At 43.4% G+C, this 12742-nt stretch overlaps 1 protein-coding gene across 1 annotated transcript in view; it reads right to left on the bottom strand.

Moving 5' to 3' along the window:
- LOC124147356 (5'-nucleotidase-like) overlaps positions 1-12742 on the bottom strand; it is a 53047-nt gene that overhangs the window by 29198 nt on the left and 11107 nt on the right. Inside the window, exon 2 of the mRNA XM_046518048.2 lies at positions 8311-8527. Coding sequence (XP_046374004.2) covers positions 8311-8527 — 217 coding nt within the window. The remainder of the gene's footprint in view (positions 1-8310; positions 8528-12742) is intronic.

The raw sequence follows: 12742 nt of genomic DNA, 5'->3' as shown, positions 1-12742 counted from the left end.
TCACGTGTGATTATTCCCTGCAGACGAATGCAGCTAACATGCACGTGCAGTTTATGCCATAGGCGGGAAACCAGTTTCACCATATTTTTGTCACCGCACGAGCGCCGTCAAAGGTGGCGCGTTCGGGTGAGGTGTTTTTTGGTACCTGTTCCTGGGCAGTCATATTCCCAATACCCACTTTCCACTAGTTGTCGCTGTTTTTAGGAAAATTACAAATTGCCAACCTATACTTTCTTTTGCCGCTTAGTTTAGTTGACCTACTCAGACTGAGAATAGTCGTCAGTGTGTTGAGAACAGACTGAATACAATTTAGGGAACGCACTAAACACTGTACTCTGATTATGAAGGAAATACGACCTGAAGGGTTACACCCACTTAGATCAGTGTACTGTCTACCAAAGCGGGTTTACATTACTTGTGACGTTTGTGTACATGGTACTTAGGCGATACGCACACAGGGCTGTGTTTTGACGCAAATCGTGTTTACTTTATTCATATATGAAATCGCTTAGCGACATACAATATGTCAGCGATGCGAAGACATGTGATGGTTTTTAGAAAGTGCCTCCTTTATAAGATATAAAAAACGTCCCCTTCATCCAAGAGAGTATGTTAGGCTATACGTGTACCTGGTGAATAGTTAGAGGGGGTCACTTGTAGTTAGAAAGTCAACTAATTTAGTCCCAGAAATAAAGTTATCATGCTTAAAATAAATATCTACAAAATAGATGGTCAACCTGAGGCAATCTAAACTTTCCAAATCACTGACTTGAGTTGGATTCAATTTCAATTTTGGATTTTATCGAAAACAATAAATTGATCCAGAACATGCTTGAAAATAAATATGCTTGAAAAGTTTGAAAAAATAGAAATTGTCTGCCACTAAAACATACATTGTTGCAAGATGCTTTAAACATTTTTTTTACCCCTTTAGTTTGAATTAAAGACATATCTGGTTTTGCAGCTTTAGCTGAAACATATCTAGTCTCCATACACAATGCCAGCCTCTACACCCCACACAGAGACTACACAATGCCAGCCTCTACACCCCACACAGAGACTATACAATACCAGCCTCTACACCCCACACAGAGACTATACAATGCCAGCCTCTACACCCCACACAGAGACTTTACAATGCCAGCCTCTACACCCCACACAGAGACTATACAATACCAGCCTCTACACCCCACACAGAGACTATACAATGCCAGCCTCTACACCCCACACAGAGACTATACAATGCCAGCCTCTACACCCCACACAGAGACTATACAATGCCAGCCTCTACACCCCACACAGAGACTATACAATGCCAGCCTCTACACCCCACACAGAGACTATACAGTGCCAGCCTCTACACCCCACACAGAGACTATACAATGCCAGCCTCTACACCCCACACAGAGACTATACAATGCCAGCCTCTACACCCCACACAGAGACTATACAATGCCAGCCTCTACACCCCACACAGAGACTTTACAATGCCAGCCTCTTCACCCCACACAGAGACTATACAATGCCAGCCTCTACACCCCACACAGAGACTATACAATGCCAGCCTCTACACCCCGCACAGAGACTATACAATGCCAGCCTCTACACCCCACACAGAGACTACACAATGCCAGCCTCTACACCCCACACAGAGACTATACAGTGCCAGACTCTACATCCCACACAGAGACTATACAGTGCCAGCCTCTACACCCCACACAGAGACTATACAATACCAGCCTCTACACCCCACACAGAGACTATACAATGCCAGCCTCTACACCCCACACAGAGACTACACAATGCCAGCCTCTACACCCCACACAGAGACTTCACAATGCCAGCCTCTACACCCCACACAGAGACTATACAATGCCAGACCCTACACCCCACACAGAGACTATACAGTGCCAGCCTCTACACCCCACACAGAGACTATACAATACCAGCCTCTACACCCCACACAGAGACTATACAATGCCAGCCTCTACACCCCACACAGAGACTATACAATACCAGCCTCTACACCCCACACAGAGACTATACAATGCCAGCCTCTACACCCCACACAGAGACTATACAATGCCAGCCTCTACACCCCACACAGAGACTATACAATGCCAGCCTCTACACCCCACACAGAGACTATACAATGCCAGCCTCTACACCCCACACAGAGACTATACAATGACAGGTCCGTTATGAACTTAGGTGAGGTGAGGTGAATTTGGGTTTAACGTCGCGTCCAAGATTATTGCACTTATATAGCGACGTGCATGCACGTGTGTGTGTGGCTGCTTGTACTAGTCCGGACTGATGCCGATTTATAGTGCTAGCTCACTGAGATACCATGCCTCAGTTTAACATGAATACCCCACTCAGACACAGTATACAGACTCCGAGCCGACCAGTCCTTGTTTTAGCCCCTTAATGCCGAGCGCCAGACAGGGAAACAACAAGCACCATCTTTTAACGTCTTTTGGTACGACGCGGCCGGGGATCGAACTCCGGACCTTCCGCTCTCCGGGCGGACGCTCTACCACTAGACCACAGAGGCGGTCTTATGAACTTAGGAACAAACTGACCACTCGACGCGGAACTAGGTGATGTACGCTGTCTAAATCGTGTGTCAGTTACATTACTTATTGTCAGCTTTATAATGTAGGTAATTGTTTCCGCTAATGGACAGTGAACCTGACATGACAATATACTCCAGTATGTCCAGATAACATCGCTTCATTAATGTAAGCAATGGATTCCGTGAACATCCGGGTTACAATAGATGTTCAGCAACCCATGCTTGTCGTAAAAGGCGACTAACAGGATCGGGTGGTCAGGCTAGCTGACTTGCTTGATGCATGGATCGATGCTCATGATATCAATCACTTGATGTTCTGGCCCGGACTCGATTATTTACAGACTTCTGACATATAGTTCGATTAATGCTGAGTGCGGCGTTAAACAACAAACAAACAAAAACATAATGTGAGCAGTGGACAATTTCGCATTAATTTCATGCTCGCATTAATTTCATTATTTGCAGTGTACGTATGCCTGGTGAAAATAAGGAGTGGTATGCTGTACCTTTGAAGGTATGCTATGGTATCCCGGTACCTAGTGAAGGTATGTGGGGATCCCACGTACCTGGGATGATTTGTTAGGGTGAACATGGTTACCTGGTGAAGATATAGATTTGTATCCTGTAACTGATAGGTTGTGTTGGGGTATTCTGGTACCTGGTGAAGATATAGAGGGTATGTAGGGTATTCTGGTACCTGGTGAAGATATAGAGGGTATGTGGGGTATTCTGGTACCTGGTGAAGATATAGAGGGTATGTGGGGTATTCTGGTACCTGATGAAGATACAGAGGGTATGTGGGGTATACGGGTACCTGGTGAAGATACAGAGGGTATGTAGGGTATACGGGTACCTGTGAAGATATAGAGGGTATGTAGGGTATACGGGTACCTGGTGAAGATATAGAGGGTATGTAGGGTATACGGGTACCTGTGAAGATATAGAGGGTATGTAGGGTATACGGGTACCTGGTGAAGATATAGAGGGTATGTAGGGTATACGGGTACCTGGTGAAGATATAGAGGGTATGTGGGGTATTCTGGTACCTGGTGAAGATATAGAGGGTATGTAGGGTATTCTGGTACCTGGTGAAGATATAGAGGGTATGTGGGGTATTCTGGTACCTGGTGAAGATATAGAGGGTATGTAGGGTATTCTGGTACCTGGTGAAGATATAGAGGGTATGTGGGGTATTCTGGTACCTGGTGAAGATATAGAGGGTATGTGGGGTATTCTGGTACCTGATGAAGATACAGAGGGTATGTGGGGTATACGGGTACCTGGTGAAGATATAGAGGGTATGTAGGGTATACGGGTACCTGTGAAGATATAGAGGGTATGTAGGGTATACGGGTACCTGGTGAAGATATAGAGGGTATGTAGGGTATACGGGTACCTGGTGAAGATATAGAGGGTATGTGGGGTATTCTGGAAACTGGTGAAGATATAGAGGGTATGTAGGGTATTCTGGTACCTGGTGAAGATATAGAGGAAACGTGGACTGTACGCGTACATGGTGAAGATATAGAGGGTATGTAGGGTATTCTGGTACCTGGTGAAGATATAGAGGAAACGTGGACTGTACGCGTACATGGTGAAGATATAGAGGGTATGTAGGGTATACGGGTACCTGGTGAAGATACAGAGGGTATGTAGGGTATACGGGTACCTGTGAAGATATAGAGGGTATGTAGGGTATACGGGTACCTGGTGAAGATACAGAGGGTATGTAGGGTATATGGGTACCTGGTGAAGATATAGAGGGTATGTAGGGTATACGGGTACCTGTGAAGATACAGAGGGTATTTGGGGTATACGGGTACCTGGTGAAGATATAGAGGGTATGTAGGGTATACGGGTACCTGGTGAAGATATAGAGGGTATGTAGGGTATACAGGTACCTGGTGAAGATATAGAGGGTATGTAGGGTATACGGGTATCTTGTGAAGATATAGAGGGTGTGTAGGGTATACGGGTATCTTGTGAAGATATAGAGGGTATGTAGGGTATATGGGCACCTAAGATATAGAGGGTATGTAGGGTATATGGGTACCTGGTGAAGATATAGAGGGTATGTAGGGTATACGGGTACCTGGTGAAGATACAGAGGGTATGTAGGGTATACGGGTACCTGGTGAAGATATAGAGGGTATGTAGGGTATACGGGTATCTTGTGAAGATATAGAGGGTATGTAGGGTATATGAGCACCTTGTGAAGATACAGAGGGTATGTAGGGTATACGGGTACATGGTGAAGATATAGAGGGTATGTGGGGTATACGGGTACCTGGTGAAGATACAGAGGGTATTTGGGGTATACGGGTACCTGGTGAAGATATAGAGGGTATGTAGGGTATACGGGTATCTTGTGAAGATATAGAGGGTATGTAGGGTATATGGGCACCTTGTGAAGATACAGAGGGTATGTAGCGTATACGGGTACATGGTGAAGATATAGAGGGTATGTAGGGTATACGGGTACCTGGTGAAGATACAGAGGGTATTTGGGGTATACGGGTACCTGGTGAAGATATAGAGGGTATGTAGGGTATACGGGTACCTGGTGAAGATACAGAGGGTATGTAGGGTATACGGGTACCTGGTGAAGATATGGAGGGTATGTAGGGTATAAGGGTACCTGGTGAAGATACAGAGGGTATGTAGGGTATATGGGTACCTGGTGAAGATATAGAGGGTATGTAGGGTATACGGGTACCTGGTGAAGATACAGAGGGTATGTAGGGTATACGGGTATCTTGTGAAGATATAGAGGGTATGTAGGGTATATGGGCACCTTGTGAAGATACAGAGGGTATGTAGGGTATACGGGTACATGGTGAAGATATAGAGGGTATGTAGGGTATACGGGTACCTGGTGAAGATACAGAGGGTATTTGGGGTATACGGGTACCTGGTGAAGATATAGAGGGTATGTAGGGTATACGGGTATCTTGTGAAGATATAGAGGGTATGTAGGGTATATGGGCACCTTGTGAAGATACAGAGGGTATGTAGGGTATACGGGTACATGGTGAAGATATAGAGGGTATGTAGGGTATACGGGTACCTGGTGAAGATACAGAGGGTATTTGGGGTATACGGGTACCTGATGAAGATATAGAGGGTATGTAGGGTATACGGGTACCTGGTGAAGATACAGAGGGTATGTAGGGTATACGGGTACCTGGTGAAGATATCGAGGGTATGTAGGGTATACGGGTACCTGGTGAAGATACAGAGGGTATGTGGTGTGTACGGGTACCTGGTGAAGGTATCGAGGTTATGTGGTGTATATGGGTACCTGGTGAAGATATAGAGGGTATGTGGGGTATACGGGTACCTAGTGAAGATAAAGAGGATATGTGGACTGTACATGTACATGGTGAAGATATAGAGGGAATGTGGGGTATACGGGTACATTGTGAAGATATAGAGGGTATGTAGGGTATACGCTGGTGAAGGTATAGAGGGTATTTGGAGTATACGGGTATCTGGTGAAGATACAGAGGGTAATGTGGGGTATGCGGGTACCTGGTGAAGATATCGAGGGTATGTAGGGTATATGGGCACCTTGAGAAGATACAGAGGGTATGTAGGGTATAAGGGTACATGGTGAAGATATAGAGGGTATGTAGGGTATACGGGTACCTAGTGAAGATACAGAGGGTATTTGGGGTATACGGGTACCTGGTGAAGATATAGAGGGTATGTAGGGTATACGGGTACCTGGTGAAGATACAGAGGGTATGTAGGGTATACGGGTACCTGGTGAAGATATCGAGGGTATGTAGGGTATACGGGTATCTTGTGAAGATACAGAGGGTATGTGGTGTATACGGGTACCTGGTGAAGGTATCGAGGTTATGTGGTGTATATGGGTACCTGGTGAAGATATAGAGGGTATGTGGGGTATACGGGTACTTAGTGAAGATAAAGAGGATATGTGGACTGTACATGTACATGGTGAAGATATAGAGGGAATGTGGGGTATACGGGTACATTGTGAAGATATAGAGGGTATGTAGGGTATACGCTGGTGAAGGTATAGAGGGTATTTGGAGTATACGGGTATCTGGTGAAGATACAGAGGGTAATGTGGGGTATGCGGGTACCTGGTGAAGATATCGAGGGTATGTGGGGTATACGGGTACCTGGTGAAGATACAGAGGGTATGTAGGGTATAAGGGTACTTGGTGAAGATATCGAGGGTATGTGGGGTATACGGGTACCTGGTGAAGATACAGAGGGTATGTAGGGTATAAGGGTACTTGGTGAAGATATAGAGGGTATGTGGGGTATACGGGTACCTAGTGAAGATATGGAAGATATGTGGATTGTACATGTACATGGTGAAGATATAGAGGGTATGTGGGGTATACGGGTACCTGGTGAAGATACAGAGGGTATGTAGGGTATACGCTGGTGAAGGTATAGAGGGTATTTGGGGTATACGGGTACCTGATGACGATACAGAGGGTATGTAGGGTATACGCTGGTGAAGGTATAGAGGGTATTTGGAGTATACGGGTATCTGGTGAAGATACAGAGGGTAATGTGGGGTATGCGGGTACCTGGTGAAGATATCGAGGGTATGTAGGGTATATGGGCACCTTGAGAAGATACAGAGGGTATGTAGGGTATAAGGGTACATGGTGAAGATATAGAGGGTATGTAGGGTATACGGGTACCTAGTGAAGATACAGAGGGTATTTGGGGTATACGGGTACCTGGTGAAGATATAGAGGGTATGTAGGGTATACGGGTACCTGGTGAAGATACAGAGGGTATGTAGGGTATACGGGTACCTGGTGAAGATATCGAGGGTATGTAGGGTATACGGGTATCTTGTGAAGATACAGAGGGTATGTGGTGTATACGGGTACCTGGTGAAGGTATCGAGGTTATGTGGTGTATATGGGTACCTGGTGAAGATATAGAGGGTATGTGGGGTATACGGGTACTTAGTGAAGATAAAGAGGATATGTGGACTGTACATGTACATGGTGAAGATATAGAGGGAATGTGGGGTATACGGGTACATTGTGAAGATATAGAGGGTATGTAGGGTATACGCTGGTGAAGGTATAGAGGGTATTTGGAGTATACGGGTATCTGGTGAAGATACAGAGGGTAATGTGGGGTATGCGGGTACCTGGTGAAGATATCGAGGGTATGTGGGGTATACGGGTACCTGGTGAAGATACAGAGGGTATGTAGGGTATAAGGGTACTTGGTGAAGAAATCGAGGGTATGTGGGGTATACGGGTACCTGGTGAAGATACAGAGGGTATGTAGGGTATAAGGGTACTTGGTGAAGATATAGAGGGTATGTGGGGTATACGGGTACCTAGTGAAGATATGGAAGATATGTGGATTGTACATGTACATGGTGAAGATATAGAGGGTATGTGGGGTATACGGGTACCTGGTGAAGATACAGAGGGTATGTAGGGTATACGCTGGTGAAGGTATAGAGGGTATTTGGGGTATACGGGTACCTGATGACGATACAGAGGGTATGTGGGGTATACGGGTATCTGGTGAAGATACATAGGGTATTTAGGGTATAAGGGTACATGGTGAAGATATCGAGGGTATGTGGTGTATACGAGTACCTGGTGAAGATATAGAGGGTATGTGGACTGTACATGTACATGGTGAAGATATAGAGTGTATGTAGGGTACACGGGTACATTGTAAAGATATAGACGGTATGTGGGGTATACGGGTACCTGGTGAAGATATAGACGGCGTCTCCCGTGTGCTGTATCCAATAACTCCTATCCTCTCTCCTCCAACTGTAAATATGTGGCTCTTTTTGAACTTTGTTCTGAGTGGTGAGTCTTGGTTGAGAAGTCGAATGTTTGTACTCAACACAGGGAAGTTAGCCGCGTCCAGAAAGGGGATGAGACCAGACTGCCCTTTGTCAAATTCATGGTTTCCCAAAGCCTGTGAAAGACACGAAATACTTTACAGAAACACAAACCAGAATAACACAGATACAGACGCTCGCCCTTCTCATGGGTTTTATGCTGAATAGAGTATAATTTCACGCCTCTTGCTTTAGAGACTGTTCTGCACATAGATTATATGGTGTGTGCGAGGCGTGTGGATGTGTAAGATTGGTTTTAGTGCCGTGTCAAATTTTGTACCGTTGCATTTGACATATTTTCATGTTCTTTCCAAAAAGATACATGCCTTAAATATGTTGATATGCCCCCACGACGTCGGGGCACGGTGGCATGCTATCAACCAAGTCACCGAGCCTGACCACCCGATCCATTAAGTCGCCTCTGACGACTATCATAAGTTGCTAGGGGTCAGTTCTAACCCAGAATCTCCACGGTGATGCTTGTTGAAGAATTCCGTGGAATTGTTTATACGCCAGAGTTCCAGAGTCCCTTATCGTTAGGCAGAGACCATATACCTCGCTTCATTTCAAAAGTTGGATGAGAATCTGACAACATTTAATATGGCCTCGTGTACGACAACAAAAAATAATAGAACGGGGAAGAAATTTTTTGATAAGACATTATTTTAAATTTTGTATTTAAACCCAAACAAATTTGTTTAATGATATCCTAAATAGTTCTGAATAAATTATTTTTTCTATTTTAAAAAAAATGAGTAAATCATTTGATCAAATTTATCTGTCGTTTAGCAGAGAAAGTGGTCCAAACGTTTCGTCTTTAAGATGTAAATTTCAGGAAACAACACAAGACGATTATCACCTGAAAATATTTTATTTTTATTTTCTAAAATTCAACAAAAATCATAAAGAAACCTTAAAAATATTTTTTTAGATGGCTGCATGCACAGAATACTGGTCAAATGTTAAAATCTCCTTTTAGTTATTTATAACGATGTTTAACCGAGATACATGTACCGTAAGATGTTTCGTAATGAAGTGTAGTTGACAACAAGTTATAATAAAGTGATACTTTCTGATGGACGTCCTTTGCAAAACACCCAAACAAATAACAAAAACATTTATGCAACTACAAAGAAATGTAAGGACTGTTTTGTATTTTAATGGAGTAATTTGTACTGGAAAACGGATAAATAGTGAATTTCTGGCAGGTCGCCATACTCTCTTTGTACGATAGAACAATGGGTTTCCGTGCGTTAAGTAGCAGGAATGTCAGCGAATACATATAGTTACCTATGTGTTATAAATGTTCTTTAACAAAACAAGAAAACTAACACAACTCAACGTTTATCAATATGTAAGGGGCTTGGACAACTGATTAGAGAATTCAAGTAAACCTCTCATGTAAATCATGAAATCTCGCACAGTCTCGCATGAAAGCGCCGCTTGGTCTCGCGTGGCAGTGATCGGTCTCCCTTCAGGCCGTACCTCGGTACCTCTGTGTTAAGCAAGCAAATATTTCGATTGGAATAAATGTATTTTGTCAAAGGTTATGACACTGTATACACTGAGACGGTAACCGCATCTGCGTTGTCTATATATAGTAACCGCTGCCGAGCTTGTACCGATAGGGCGTGACGACCATGTCTGGTCGCAGTGGTGTTTGAAGGACCAAGGATAAAGGTAGAAGTGATGTTTGAGGGACAAAGTATATGTGATGTCAAAAGGGGCAATGTAGAAGTGATGTTTGAGGGACAAAGTATATGTGATGTCAAAAGGGGCAATGTAGAAGTGATGTTTGAGGGACAAAGTATATGTGATGTCAAAAGGGGCAATGTAGAAGTGATGTTTGAGGGACAAAGTATATGTGATGTCAAAAGGGGCAATGTAGAAGTGATGTTTGAGGGACAAAGTATATGTGATGTCAAAAGGGTCAATGTAGAAGTGATGTTTGAGGGACAAAGTATATGTGATGTCAAAAGGGGCAATGTGGAAGTGATGTTTGAGGGACAAAGTATATATGATGTCAAAAGGGGCAATGTAGAAGTGATGTTTGAGGGACAAAGTATATGTGATGTCAAAAGGGGCAATGTAGCAGTGATGTTTGAGGGACAAAGTATATGTGATGTCAAAAGGGGCAATGTGGAAGTGATGTTTGAGGGACAAAGTATATGTGATGTCAAAAGGGGCAATGTAGAAGTGATGTTTGAAGGACAAAGTATATGTGATGTCAAAAGGGGCAATGTAGAAGTGATGTTTGAGGGAAAAAGTATATGTGATGTCAAAAGGGGCAATGTGGAAGTGATGTTTGAGGGACCAAGTATATGTGATGTCAACAGGGGCAATGTAGAAGTGATGTTTGAGGGACAAAGTATATGTGATGTCAAAAGGGGCAATGTAGAAGTGATGTTTGAGGGACAAAGTATATGTGATGTCAAAAGGGGCAATGTGGAAGTGATGTTTGAGGGACAAAGTATATGTGATGTCAAAAGGGGCAATGTAGAAGTGATGTTTGAGGGACACAGTATATGTGATGTCAAAAGGGGCAATGTAGAAGTGATGTTTGAGGGACACAGTATATGTGATGTCAAAAGGGGCAATGTAGAAGTGATGTTTGAGGGACAAAGTATATGTGATGTCAAAAGGGGCAATGTAGAAGTGATGTTTGAGGGACAAAGTATATGTGATGTCAAAAGGGGCAATGTAGAAGTGATGTTTGAGGGACAAAGTATATGTGATGTCAACAGGGGCAATGTAGAAGTGATGTTTGAGGGACAAAGTATATGTGATGTCAAAAGGGGCAATGTAGAAGTGATGTTTGAGGGACAAAGTATATGTGATGTCAAAAGGGGCAATGTAGAAGTGAAGTTTGAGGGACAAAGTATATGTGATGTCAAAAGGGACAATGTAGAAGTGATGTTTGAGGGACAAAGTATATGTGATGTCAAAAGGGGCAATGTAGAAGTGATGTTTGAGGGACAAAGTATATGTGATGTCAAAAGGGGCAATGTAGAAGTGATGTTTGAGGGACAAAGTATATGTGATGTCAACAGGGGCAATGTAGAAGTGATGTTTGAGGGACAAAGTATATGTGATGTCAAAAGGGGCAATGTAGAAGTGATGTTTGAGGGACAAAGTATATGTGATGTCAAAAGGGGCAATGTAGAAGTGAAGTTTGAGGGACAAAGTATATGTGATGTCAAAAGGGACAATGTAGAAGTGATGTTTGAGGGACAAAGTATATGTGATGTCAAAAGGGGCAATGTAGAAGTGATGTTTGAGGGACAAAGTATATGTGATGTCAAAAGGGGCAATGTAGAAGTGATGTTTGAGGGACAAAGTATATGTGATGTCAAAAGGGGCAATGTAGAAGTGATGTTTGAGGGACAAAGTATATGTGATGTCAAAAGGGGCAATGTAGAAGTGATGTTTGAGGGACAAAGTATCTGTGATGTCAACAGGGGCAATGTAGAAGTGATGTTTGAGGGACAAAGTATATGTGATGTCAAAAGGGGCAATGTAGAAGTGATGTTTGAGGGACAAAGTATATGTGATGTCAAAAGGGGCAATGTAGAAGTGATGTTTGAGGGACAAAGTATCTGTGATGTCAACAGGGGCAATGTAGAAGTGATGTTTGAGGGACAAAGTATATGTGATGTCAACAGGGGCAATGTAGAAGTGATGTTTGAGGGACACAGTATATGTGATGTCAACAGGGGCAATGTAGAAGTGATGTTTGAGGGACAAAGTATATGTGATGTCAACAGGGGCAATGTAGAAGTGATGTTTGAGGGACAAAGTATATGTGATGTCAAAAGGGGCAATGTAGAAGTGATGTTTGAGGGACAAAGTATATGTGATGTCAAAAGGGACAATGTAGAAGTGATGTTTGAGGGACAAAGTATCTGTGATGTCAAAAGGGGCAATGTAGAAGTGATGTTTGAGGGACAAAGTATATGTGATGTCAACAGGGGCAATGTAGAAGTGATGTTTGAGGGACAAAGTATATGTGATGTCAAAAGGGGCAATGTAGAAGTGATGTTTGAGGGACAAAGTATATGTGATGTCAAAAGGGGCAATGTAGAAGTGATGTTTAAGGGACAAAGTATATGTGATGTCAAAAGGGGCAATGTAGAAGTGATGTTTGAGGGACAAAGTATATGTGATGTCAAAAGGGGCAATGTAGAAGTGATGTTTGAGGGACAAAGTATATGTGATGTCAAAAGGGGCAATGTAGAAGTGATGTTTGAGGGACAAAGTATATGTGATGTCAAAAGGGGCAATGTAGAAGTGAT

Source organism: Haliotis rufescens, unplaced genomic scaffold, assembly GCF_023055435.1.
Source record: "Haliotis rufescens isolate VD_foot unplaced genomic scaffold, xgHalRufe1.0.p SCAF_26, whole genome shotgun sequence".
Lineage (NCBI taxonomy): Eukaryota > Metazoa > Mollusca > Gastropoda > Lepetellida > Haliotidae > Haliotis > Haliotis rufescens.
The sequence above is the reverse complement of the archived record's forward strand: the minus strand, read 5'-3'. Positions and strand labels throughout refer to the sequence as shown.